This window comes from Rhinolophus sinicus, chromosome 7 (assembly GCF_057876585.1).
Source record: "Rhinolophus sinicus isolate RSI-liver-muscle chromosome 7, RSI-T2T, whole genome shotgun sequence".
Taxonomy (NCBI): Eukaryota; Metazoa; Chordata; class Mammalia; order Chiroptera; family Rhinolophidae; genus Rhinolophus; species Rhinolophus sinicus.
The window spans coordinates 10,054,264-10,067,972 of NC_142507.1; the positions used below are offsets into that span (position 1 = coordinate 10,054,264).

A 13,709-nucleotide genomic window follows, 5' to 3' on the forward strand; every position below is an offset into this window, starting at 1 on the left:
CTCAATAAATGATCATTCCTTTCCTTCTTCCATGCGATATTCACTGTTTCTGGAGAATTTAAAAACTGTGAACTCAGCTGTCATGAAACCTGGAAAACACAAAGCAAGTTTCCAGATCCTCTTACATGTATTGGGAGGTGCTGACAAGATTCGTTTTGCCCAGGGCTTGGGGGGGAAAAAGAGGCTGAAGAGGAGACAACCTGGGTTTTCTAAGTTGCTTCATGTCAACAGAAATCCATTTTACCATGTGAGAAAGCAAAATAGCATATTGCTGAGATTAAGCATATGGTTCCAAGCCCAATTATTTACACATTTTTGGCAGAAAGTAGAAAAAAAGTAACTCTGTTTGCCACTTTGAAAAATCAGTTGATTTAAAAATAGAAAACCTAATATGTCATTTTTTTTTTTTTCAGTACCTCTATCATCCCATTCTCCTTGCTTAAAAATCTACTGCTGCCCTCATTATCATGATTAGTTTCAGGAAGTGCTGCTCCAAGTTTTATTAAGAGTAATAATTAAAACAAAAAAAAAACATCCTATGGGCAGTCATTGCTACATATGATAACACATTTTCCACCCTACACAAATAAATGGTGATTACTCATATGTATGAATAATAACCAATGTGCTTATTAAGGGGCCAGGACATAGGTCATATTTCCATATCGTGTTGGTATAAAGGCTGCAATATTTATGAAAATAATTTTCCGTGGTACAGTGACTAGTTAGTAATTGCCTCCTTAAATTTACTGTTAAAAGCTATTCACGTTGGAGTTTGAATGGAAAACATTTAGCACAATGCTGGTCGACATTCAGTTTGGCGGATTTAATATCATTCTTAAAATAAATAGAGGATGTTTTACTTGGTTGCGTTTCAGCAGAAGGCTTCTGGGAGCAGGGCTCTCATTGTAGGTCTCGTGCCAGTGGGGAAAGAGGAGGTCATGGGAGTGACCACTCCAGATGCCTGCAAGGATGCGAGTGTCAGCTCTCCAGACACACTGTTCCAAGGGTTCCATAAAAAAGCCAGCAATGTATTAGGCGGGTGCAAAAGTAATTGCAATCTAAAAGGTTAAAAGCAATTGCAAAAACCACAATAACTTTTGCACCAACGTAACAGTACAATGGCCAAGACCACAAGAAGATAGAGCTACCTGGAAACGGAAGGGCTAGAAGTACAGTAGTTTGGAATATTCTGTTTGCCGTTCCACTTTGAACAGTTTGAATGGCCAAATGTGGACTTAGTTGCAGATCATACTGGTTTTAATAATGTGGCAGAAATAATAACTCGGATGCTGCTTTTGAAGAAAAAGCATTGGTCTTTAAGCGCTAATTCTATTTTGCAATGTACCAGCCTAGTATTTTTGAGAAATAATCCCGTATGAATGGTAGAAACAGAGAGATAAGAGATGGTCTACATCAGACCAGGTAATAGCATGCATGCTTAATTTGAAAATTACTTAAAGGTAAACACAAAAGGAAGAAAAAGAACTTTTGAGTATAGCTTCTATTGGAAATGTCAGAACTACTCAAGAACTTTATGATTGTTAATGGAATAGAATAGGGAAAGGGACCGTTGTGTTCTATCCCTTGTTTTCTCAGTGTTTGTTATATTTAAGTTGGTGACATCAACTGTTTATCTTTTTTTTTTTTTTTTTTTTTTTTTTTTTTTAGCAAAGTTCCCAGTTACCTTTTTGGTTGTTTTAATGAATCCCGTATATCTGCCTTTGAATTTTTTTAAAATTAGGGACATTTGTTTACTTTTGTAATTATGCCTTTATTTAAAATTCTCTGTTAATTGACAAGCACAAAACATTTCTATCAAAATTACAGGCTTTTATATAACCAGTTGCATATCTAAGCAACAGCTTGCTCTGTAAGATAAAACCTGTTTGGAGATACAGTATATGAAAGGTATGTCTCTTTGAGGGTATTCAGACATTTTGTTACAGTTGACTATTTCAAGTGTTTTCCTTTACCAGGTAAAATTATATATGTAATTTTGTTTCAGTAAGAAAAAACGTATTAGAAAAATTTTTACTCCTATTCATGTTTATGGGTTGAAATTCCTGTAGGAACTATCATATAGTAATGTTTTCTACTATTACCTGTCTTTACTAATGGCAAAATTTCAGCAAATTTTTCCAATTTCTGTTGTAATGTGTGTGACTTTATTTAGGGAACACCTGGTCCTTAGAGTTTATGGTTAAGTCTGCAATTATAGTTGGTGAAAATTTACCAATTGGAAGTTAACAGTGCACTGCCAATTGTGTCTTATTAGTAATGGCTTACATTTGGGCTATATTTTAGGTGTAAGTTATATGATAATTATTACATATCTGATATCCAAAGTAGTAACAGGCAATTTATGGATAAGCATGTGATTGTTTTTAATCCATTTAATTTTAATTTAGGGAAGGAAACCACTTAAAAGTGCTAGATGTGCACATAGATATTTCTTTTAGCCAATGACTTAGCTCTTCGTTATATAATTATGAATCATGGCCTATATCATTTCAATTAGTGGTCACATTACGTTCATCATGCTTTTCATAATTTTCTTCCTAATTGCATGCATCATTTCTTTCACGGTGTGTTGTTTGGTTATATAAATAAAAATAATTCAGTTTCAATATAAAAATGAATGTAATACATTTTATTACAATGTAGGCAATTCTGTATAAAAGTCAGATACTTTACATGATATCCCTCTGGTTCTGACTTCATATAGTTTGTGACTTCTGGATTTGTCAATACACTCTTTCGTGGATCAGAAAAATAATATTGTACCCTTTATGTCCAAAACAATTTTTAAATTAGGGGAACCATGGGTACAATAGTTTAATGTGACGTTTCAAATAGGGTTAAATTCTCCAACCAGGACCTCCAATTTTATATTTTATGGAGCTTAGAAATAAATATGATAGCAAAAGCAGTTACTGTTTGATATAGATTGAGTTAGTGTAACATTCCATTTCCTCACAGCACTAGAAACCTCCATTACGTGCTGAATTTTATTTTCTGCATATATACTTGAGTATATTGAATAAGTGATACTTCTGGTCTGAGAAAGTGCTGTAGGTGGTAACGTAATTCTATTTCTGCTGCATATATGAACAGATCCAATAGCAATCAACTGATTTTTGACCCGGCTTCCCAAATATGGTAGATGACTAGCCCATGGTTCCTTGCCGCTACCATAGAAAATGAAATCCTAGGTGAGTTTGCAGTTTGAGCTGTCTCTTGGGTTTGACAAAGCGTTCTTTTCTGAGGAATTCAGATTGGCATCCTTTCCGGGGAATGGGGCGGTCCATATTGAATTTTGGTCATTAGAAGCTTTGTGTTTTGTTTGCCTCAGAAGGGTGCTTTTTTACAAATTAGCAAAGATAAGGTAAGGCTGTGCCTGTCTGACTTATTAGTTGATGATCTGAAAATGTATTTTAAAATGTTTTAAGCAATTACTGTGATTTTTAAAATGTTTTTGCATATCAAGGCAAGAGCCTTAACGAAAAGATGCTTTTTATTACTAATGAAAAGCCCAGATACATAGAATAGTATTATGGGTCATGACAAAACAGTTTTAAGGAAAATCCAATGAGTATCAAGATTTTAGAGTACAAAATTGGTTATGATGAGTGAGTAGTATCAAAAATAAACTGTTATTTGAACTGTGGTAGAGGGCTGGCAAATAGAAATATAATAACCAGTCACATAAGTGATGCCTTCTTTAAATATTTGAAATCGATAAAATGGTTAAGTCATCAATCTAAAACTGAAGTCATTTATTTGCCTAAAATATGATAGTAAGTAAATAACTTAAACTGGAGCTGTGATTTAGTCATAAGCTGAATAGCTCAACTCTCCAGGTGTTATAGATTATCATGCATAGATTCTGAGTTGAGTTCAATTTTTTTTTTTTAAAAAAAAGAACAGACTGTAAAGAAAGAGTTCTAGATAAAATAAACCTTTTCCCCCAAAATCATTTTAAAATATTAACACTGAAATATTAGCTGGTTCATACTCCACAAAAGTTGTTCAGGTAAAACTTGCCATTCTAGAAACCATTGCAGAATCATGATTCAGGCTTCCATTGTTAAACTGATAATAGCTTACACGTTTGCTTAAAACCGCCCTTTGCGTACTTAATGTGGAAATGGCCATTCTATTTTTTTTTTTTTTATCTTCCCCAGACCTGTCAGTTGGTACATTCGGAAAAAAAAATTTTTTTTTTTTTTTTAAAGTATCGCTTCCCCAAGTTTCAGGGCCTGAAAAAAAAAAAAAAAAAAAAAAAAAAAACTTTTGGAAAAGTATAAAAGATAACGTGTAACTAACTACTCCCCAAAGCTCGTAATTGGTAGCTGCTGTAGCCAGAGATGTGTGTTGACAGTGTCTCCGAGAAGTTCTTCTCACACAGCTGTTTATTCTGATAGCATGGGGCGCGTTCATTTACATAATAAATTTTTTTTTTTTTTTTTTTTTTTTTTTTTTAAGCAGCAAGGTTGAGTCAGACCGAGCAGTGCTCCTTCCAATTGTTGCATTTAAACCAATAAGGTTAGGACCAGAGAATAGCTGTGGTTTGCGTTGCAAAAACAACAACAAAAAAAGCCCCGAGGCTCCACGGGCAGACCTACAAGGCTGCGCAAACAAATCGAGGGATGAGATTCTGCTGTTTCTTTGTCTAGGGTGCTCAGATGCTATCAGCTGCTGCTGTTCCGTGGGGCCAGAGCGCCTGGCTCCACACGGTCTCTAAACAGAACGGTGGGAGCTGATGGCTCCGAGTTTGGGGCGAGGTAGAAACTCTCCAGTGCCACTTCCGACTGTAAGCCTTCCTGTTGCCGGCCACTGTGGCGGTTTTGTTTCTGGGGAACGCGTTTTCGCTCAGTCGCTCGGCAGCCCGAGCCTGCAGCAGCGGCCAGGCGGCCGTCCCCGCGGCCGGGCTCACCCCTGCAGACGCGCTCCGCTCCCAGCAGCGCCGGGCTCCGCCGGGAGCTCCTAACAGCCCTCCCGCGCGTCCTTATCCAGGAGCGAAACTATGTCAGGAATGGAGGTTTGCTAAACCAGAAAATTCGAAGGAGCGCAGTAAACTGGTGGACGCAGCAGATGTAAGCGCTGTAAGTACAAGCTGCCTGTTTGAAAAATTGTAGTGACTGGTAACAGCTGTCCTGTGGGCGAAGCTCAAGATAACGAGGGCGCTTTTAGTATTGTTTTGGTTTCCTTTAAAATGAAAACATGAGAGCTCGGGGAAGATTATGACACTTTGTACCTAGTCCTTTATGAGCCGCAGGGTTCCGTCATAAAAGTATAATTCTTAACCCCCAAATTATCTCAGCGATTAGCATCATTAAGAGATAATGACAAATTAATTGTTAGCAATTACTTTTGTTGTGATCTGTATCAGTAAATAGAACGCATGGCTATATTCTTGGAGAGAGATGACTTCGTATCTCTTTTCTGAATTGCTGCACAAACTGCAACTATTTGTGATACTGAATAAACTCAGATAGATACTTATGTAGATACATAGATATATCCATTGCAACAGGCAGATAACTTTTCCTACACACTAGGTTGATCTGAGAAAAGAAGGAAGGAATTAACGTTTTGAAAGGACAACAGATAACAAAAGAAGATACCACTTTTTAGGAAGGAAATCTTTTTGCTTCAGTAAACACATTCCCCTAGCATTATATTAAACAGGCTCGTCTGCAAAAGGTAAAATAATAAACGCTTGCCAAATTGATGTATTTTTCACTTACTGACACTTTATGTGACTTGCCTGGACCTTGAAATTAAAAAACAAGATTCTAGATTCTTAAACTTTTGAATTACTTACAATATTTGTTGTTCAGTATATGAATTGCTAATGAATCATGGGCTTCTATGTCTTGGAAGGAGTTTTTGAACACATTTAAGCATAGCGTTTGCAAGAATTCAGTAAGTTCAGAGCTGTCATTGAATTTAGACAAGCGTTTTTATGTTTCATTTCTCAAAATGACAAGGGGTAACAAAAAGACGGTATAAGCATATAGTGTAGTTTTATAGGTTTGGGGTTGTTTTTTTGCAATGTGTCTATCAGAGTAGGTTTTATTTTAGGCTTCTGGGAATGTCTCTGCCCACCTTTTGGATTTGAGAACTCTGGTACATGAATAGTCATGCTTTTTGGCATTATCAAATGTTTGATATTTGACTTGCTCACTGCTTGAGTTCTCCTAAGGCCCAAAGTGTTCAGTCAGTGAGCAAGCAGCCACGGATTTTCAATCCTGAAAATTCTTCGCGGTGACACAGAAGCCTAACTGAGCGGCTGTTGAAATTTTAGAGTGCCAAAGGGAAGTCAACTGCTATATGAGGTCCGTAGACATGATAAATGATTTTCTCAAAAGAAAATTTCCATTTGAATGCAAAAATTTATCAGAAACCTTTGGAAAGAAGAAAAACACGTGCATCGAGAATAAAACCACTTCTTCCATTTAATCAGATATCGAAAGTATTTCATTCAACTTTTTCAATAAGTGCTAGTTTTGAAAACAATCCTTTAAAACTATAGGTAGCATCAATGTCATTTAAGTACATGTTTTTGTCTTCAAGGGAACTCTTATTTTGTCATTCTCTGTAAATGACATACTTCAAAAAGGAATACGGTATATTCTATTAAAAATCAGTAATAGTATTAAAGCAGTCATTTTAGGGACGCTGATACGGAAGGAAGTGTTAACATTTAAAAGGCATCCATCTCTTCACAAAAGTTTATTTCAATTTTAGGTTTAGGTTTTTATGACAGCATGGACACCTCGGTCGAAATATTGACTGAGGAGAATTTTAGCAAGAATGTGTTCTGATTAAAAAGCAGATTTATGCCTAAGGTACATTCCCCCCCTATAAAATACATTCTGATTAGAAAATTGCCATTGTCTTTCAAATTTGGGAGTACTCAGGTTGATCTGTGGTTGGGCAAAACTCGCTCTCCTGCCAACTCTATTTATTTAGATAAGTTCAGTACTTTCACTTTGAAATTTTCTTTTTAGTTTGAAAAAAGAAAGTTTAAAATTATAGTCATTTTATAAAAATTGCTTCTAGCAAGCAGAAAAGCCTGTGGAAAACCCATAATTTAGACAAGTACCTACATTTTATTTGCTCTGTGCTGCTGAGATTTAGAATCCCTTTCCATTTACAGTTTACTTTTCACAGAACATTATTAACTTTTTGGCTTTCATACATGATCTTCTGTCAGATGCTTTTGATTTGTCATTTAGCAAAGTATAATAAACAGTGCAAACGTCATGCATTTTGCTCTGCATCCTGAGCTCTGTGGTAGGGAAAATGTGATAAAATGTGTACCTTAAGTCTTGTTTGATGATCTCTCAAAGCAAGTGTGCCTTCTGGAAATAATTTCTGGGGTTGAAGAGCGTGGTATTAACAGATTTAATGTGGCTATTCAATGGATTGGCGAAGTACTATGTGAGGTTTAACAAAATGAGAGAGACAAATTGAACATCAACAAAAGTTACATCTGGGAAGAATTATAAATTTAATTAGAAAAAAGGCAAACTTAAAAGACCTCATTAACTAATCAGAAGTCAAAGTTACTAGTTTAGGATTCTCGAATTTAAATTCTAAGAAGTTCGGTTATCTTTTTTTCTCTCTGCATTTTCACAACTCTGTCAGTATGCTACTATGGGTATACTATACAAAGAGGTTTAAAAAGCATTAAAGGGAAATGACTTCTTTGTCATCTAAAATGGCCATTTATAAGGTTATGGGAAATATTTTTTTGTACTCATAGGAGCATTTGAGTTAAAAAGACCAGATTAGGAGAAGACAAGAAACAAATTAAGTTTAATGATGTAAAGCAGAAAATGTGAGCTGACTGAGCGCCTTTTTCTGAAAGCCATGAAATATTTTTTTCTCTTTTGAATGAAAATATGCCTAATTATTTTTGAAACGCATTATGGTTTTAGACCTTGAAAGCACAGAAACTTCCAGAGATAGTGTCAGACATCAGAGAAAAATCAACACGGATCAGAAATAGGTGTTCTTTTTAGATAAGTCATTGTAAGAGTATGTTTCTTTACTGCATTGTAATCTTGTACTACACATAAAAAACTAAAAGCATGTGAAGTGTAGCATTTTGTAAACTGTAACTAATTTTGCTCACATCTGTGTCTAATTGTTGTCTGCACTGGCATTCTTGAGAGTAGATTTATTTTTCCTGGGCCACGATGTGGATTCAGCTGACCAGCCTAAGTGAGGATTAGTTGTTTTAAAGTTATTTTGATTAAAGAGTCATTTTTAAATACAGTAACACACAACACATGGTTTAAATAATCCTTGAGACACAAAAGAATATATCTGAAGTATACTTAATGAAATGAAGATCGTGAATGTGGACTTTCCAAAATTGTAGTGTATAAAAAGTACAGTAGAAACTGAGTCGAGTCAGCATAAAAGAAATAGGTTGTTGTGAAAATACTTTAGTTTTTCAGTGAGAAAACGTATTAGAATTATTTTGAAGTTCACTTTTTAATTAACAGTTTGGTTTTGAAATTTAAATGATAGGTTAAACTCAAATATAAATATAATCAGACTTTCAAACGATACAATGAAACTAAAATTACATGTCCAAGATTATGCTATATAGCTAATGTTAAAATAGGAATGTATTTTAACATTGAACAGAAAGTATGTTTTACATACTGTTTCACATAATTAAGCCAAGAGAGTTCTTAAAACTAAGTTAGTTCTCACCTATAATTTATTCCAGGTGTATAAAAGTGGAAATAAAGAAAAAAAAAATTTATCCTTGAGGTATATTGCTGCAGTTTCTAAAGGAAAACATTTAATCTTGTGTGAGAACATTAATTTTAACAAAAATTACAGAAGATTGTCATCACAAAATGACATATCTACAGGCATTAAAATTACATTTTCATTTAATGCTCAAGCATCTCAAAAATTATTTTTCATCCTACACGTATTATAGGAAAGCACACCTAGAAATTTCAGGTAACATTACACCAAGATATTTAGACTTTAGGAGTGCCTTATTCTTGCCAAAAGGTAGGAGTTCTTAATTTCATAAATCATAATTAAAAAATAACAGGACTCAGTAGAAGATATTTGGTTGGATAACATTAATGCTATTTGAGATGCTTCAGTTCTCATCTTTGTTCTGTAACCGTGATTGATGTCAGTTCAGGTTGAATGAAAATGCACATCAAAGATTGGGAATTTTGAGCCATTTTAAACACTATGCAGAATACTCGTTACTGTAAAGCGTTATTAGCCTGAGCTTGCAAGCCCACCTTCACCTGAGCTTATCACCTGCTGGCAGTTTGTGCTGCCTCTGGAGGCAGTGACTAGCCAAGCCTGCAAGCTTGTTAAATTAGTTGTTCAGTGAAGTCCCGAAATACAGGTTTGTCTGGAGACAAAAGACACCAAAAGGCTGGCTAACTGGGATATTGATGATTATTATTAAGCTATCCAGTCCTTTTCAGGGTTTCCAAGATGGAAAAGTAAACAAAAAGCTAACTGCTTTTTCTATTTTACCAGGCAGTGAGGAATAAGCATGCACCAAATTTAAAATTTTTGTGGGTCAGTGAGCACACAGCTCAGTGATGGAACTTGGGGTGTGAAAACTTGCCTTTGCCGTTTATAGTTAGTCCAGCATGACCTGAACGTTGCCCGGAAGCTGTTTCCGTGAATGTGAAATGACAACTAGTCAATAGAAGAGAAAACCATCGTGATAAGGTTAAGAAACTGTGGGGAGTCAAAGGGTTGGGCGGGAACTCCGTTTCAGCTGGTGATAGTAGAAGATGAAAGATCTTCAGAGGATGCTGGAAAGTGACTACTTGAACTACTGCTGTGAAACACACTCATTTTGCTAATAGCGATTTTTTTTTTTTTTTTTTTTTTTCCAAGCACCTTTTCGGAGCTGCCTGGGCAAGGCTGCTTTGCATGTTGATTGGGGGAGGGGTGATCCCGTTTGCAGCTGTCATAGGCCAGTGATGAATCACTATCCAGTCATTTGGCTGCCTTTCCCCCCTGACAAGGGGAGGAGAAGGGTAGACCTGCAGGAGGAAACAGCGGCAGAGACCTCAACTTAAAGACAATATGCCTTTCACTGCTGCAGTATCCTCCTTTTTCTCTTTTGGTTAAAAGAGAGCATTGTCGTTTTCAGCCATGTGCTCTGTATAATCCAGAGTTGACACTGAAGCAGAGTTAACAACAGCTTCTAATTTTTTACCCCGATCACAGGTGCAAACACCTCAAACCAGTTCAGATGTTGCTGTTTCCTCAAGTTGCAGGTAAGGATATTGTTGATATTTGACATTTTCGGAGATTACCTCTCTCTGACCCATATCTATTTTTGTCTAGTATTTCTTAATTATTTCTATTAATAGCAGCAGCCTGGGTTGGAAATTACTTAGCAATTTGTGTGTGTTGTGTGTGTGTGTGTGCGTGCGCGCGCGTGCTTGTAAAACATTTTGAGTAGAAAGGGAAGAGGAGCTTAGGTTTGAAAATGATTATGGGCTATAGTTTCTGGAGTTCAGAAACCTGAATATGTAATGAGAATGAGGAGACAGAATTTGGATTTTAAGCCATTTCTAGTTTGAAGGCAGAAGAGCTGGGGAAGTAACAATTCACTTTAGAAGCAAAATGGTTCATATTAAGCTATTCTAAAAACTAGTATTTACAGTCAGTAAGTGCATCCTCCAAATTAAAATAACTCTCTCTCATTGACCCGGTGAGGGTGAGGAGCAAACAGTCCTCACTTCATATATGTAATATTAAATACCCCCTCCCCTTCAGAAAAACAACACACATACATTTAAAATAAAGTGAATGGGCCTTAGATTTTCAAAACTTTGAAACCAAAACGTATCCAGGTTCGTTTTTAGCCACTTTTAAGTAAATCCTCTCCTCTCTTCATTAATAGAATATGAACCATACATGGATAGTTGTACAATTGTGAACATGAGTAGTAGCTTCTGTACCTTTGATAGAATAAGTAAGTGTTGACGCTCAAGAACTTTCAGGGGGGATTTACCTGTTTTTATATGGTAAAAATGCACAACCAGAGCGCTGCAGCAGAATTGTTGCCCTGAGTGAGTGACAGTTGAGATATTCTGAGTGCTAATGCTGCAGGGACGCACTGTGTGTTGTTGGCCTGATCCCTTTTCAATTGGGCAGGCTGTATGTAATCCACAAAGCAAACAAGTGAGCCGACATCATAACGTTTTAATGCTGCATTTGTTTCAAGGGAAACAGAGGAACAATTAAGCAGTTTGCCAGAGTAAACACATGCGTCAGGACTGTCTCATTCCCTGTCACTAGACTATAGGCTTGAAGTGTTTTATTTGGTTTGGAGACCCATTAAATTACAATTGGGTGGTAAATTATAAGGGAGTACCTACTGCTAATTTATTAGATGAAACAGATTCCTAAGAAAAGTGATTTTTTTTCCCTGTTATACCTGTTTACGTATCTGTCTTTTCTTTGAGAAAAATAATGTTTTCTTTAATATAAAAGAAGTATTACTGACTTTTTTTAAAAATTAAAATCGATGTCATTGTCTTATTACATCTTGTGACTTGATGAGCTATATCAGAGAAAAAGGTTTGAAAAGCTCCTTGGGAATGTTTGTTTGGCTGGCTAGGTAAGGCAAGTGACACCTTTCTGCACTGCATGTTAGGAAAGCATGACTGCAGGTATAATGTGAGATGAACTATTTTGAGTCTAAGAAAATGGATACAATGGGACTTTTATGTGAATGTGTTTCAAAGAAGGTGTCAAGTCGTTAGCGCATTAAATGGTGGTGTTATGAATTTGGTACAACGATCCAACGGAAGGCTTCTTGTCTTTAGGTCTATGGAAATGCAGGATCTCACCAGCCCACATAGCCGTCTGAGTGGTAGTAGTGAATCCCCCAGTGGCCCCAAACTCGATAACTCTCATATAAATAGTAATTCCATGACTCCCAATGGCACCGAAGGTGAGTGTCTGCTTGTCACTGTTTACTTTGCACCTTATTTCTTCATCAGTGTCCGCTTTGTTATTAGGTGGTTATGAGTTCAGTTGTCAAAGTCATGAAACTGCTGTTCTATTTCCTCTTTAGGTAATCAGTTTGCATCCTTAGTGAGGCGCTGCACATGCCTAGGATTTTATAACATGACATAGACTGGTTTTAGTTTGCATAGATGCCTATATATCCATATTCTACATATGGCCTGTGTGGAACATTTTTAATGTTTGAGTGTGTTTGATCTCCTGGTCCACCGTTCTCCACAGCACAGTGTCAGTTTGCATTGTTTTGTTTCATGAGTAATGAAAATGTGGTTATTTCCTTTATTTTAACTTTCCCGTTTGTTACTAAGTATAACCATTTGTTACACTGAAACAGTTATTTAAATGTAGCATTGGACTGGATTCTTTCTGAATACCAGTAAAATAATTTGTGTGCCTACTGTTCTTGTGGCTTTGGCCATTAAGTTATAAATAAGTAAAAAAAGAAACAACAAAAAAGTATATTTGGTGTTTACAAATATACATCCTCATTTGGGAGACACACAAAATTGATTTGCTTTCTTAAAGGTTAAATAGTATACTTTAAACATAGCACTATTATACTTCTTTTTTGTAAAATTAATACATGAATATTTATGTATAGTTTATGTAAATAGAAATATCTACTTTAATCCACATATCCCTAAGCCTAAACATATAAGCAAGACTATATATACATACATATACCTACATATATATATATATATATATATATATATATATATATATATATTAAGCTGTTATTCACATTTATTTAGGTACTGTGTATATTTTTAAAACTTGAGCATATGGAAGGCTATGTTACATGTTGCACTGTCTTTATTTCTATGTTAGCTTATTGAAAAGTTACTTCTTCACAGATGATGTTTTTACTTATTTCCTAGTAAACCTCTGGACCTTGATGAACTTAGAGCATAAGTTTCACTAGAAATTCAATGAATTATCCGTGGTTAGAATTCTATCCATAAACAAAACACTGAACCATCGTTCCCCAATCACCATGGTGATCTTTTATCACCATTCTTAAAAATAAACAAAAGCAAATGCCGTTAAAGTGTGTGTTTGGTGGAGTATTCCAATATGTATAAGTGAAGGCTTTTAAAACCAGTAATGTTATGAAATTTATGCTAAAAAATACAAAACCAGTTGTTTCTCATATGAGACATCTTAATTTTTATACCAACAGTGATTATTTTTAACATGTAAATAGACTGTATTTTCCTTTTTGAATAAATACTTTCATTTCCAGTGTTTATGAAAGAGGGTCACTGTCAAAAGTAGAAACTGCTGATTTGGCAAAAAAATTATTCTCTGGATAAGGTTCCATTTCACCTGAAACTTTTCTTCCCATTTTGATAGGTGATCAAAACGAAATTTAAATTATTTAAAGGAAAGCAATTCTAGTGCTTACGTGGATTTTATAGAGCAAAGAAAAAAACAAGCAGTCCTTTTTTTCTCTCCTTTGGAATTTGGCTTCAGGTGGAAGCTTGGTTTGCACGGTGCAGACCACGGCAGGTCCCTGGGCTGGTGGGTCCACACAAGAGTTGTGCAGGTAGCCACTGACAGGGGCGTCCGAGGGGACCAGAGGTGCACACGTCTGACAGTCCTTCTCATCACTGAAAAGTCCAAATAAGACAGTCACTTAAAGTAAC

The 13,709-nt window shown here is 35.8% G+C and overlaps 1 protein-coding gene across 14 annotated transcripts in view; it reads left to right on the plus strand.

Annotated features, from left to right (window-relative positions):
• The window catches only part of EYA1 (EYA transcriptional coactivator and phosphatase 1), a 294,427-nt gene that overhangs the window by 139,195 nt on the left and 141,523 nt on the right, over positions 1 to 13,709 (plus strand). For 6 of the 14 annotated variants that reach the window (XM_019726030.3, XM_074318728.2, XM_019726026.3 and 3 more), the window contains exons 3-4: positions 10,249 to 10,298; positions 11,859 to 11,986. The exons of 3 other annotated variants lie outside the window; for them this stretch is intronic. In XM_019726030.3, coding sequence (XP_019581589.1) covers positions 10,249 to 10,298; positions 11,859 to 11,986 — 178 coding nt within the window. Of the gene's footprint in view, positions 1 to 4,830; positions 5,109 to 10,248; positions 10,299 to 11,858; positions 11,987 to 13,709 lie in introns of those variants that run through there. 5 more of the 14 variants (XM_074318730.2, XM_074318732.2, XM_074318733.2 and 2 more) reach the window with 3 other exon arrangements.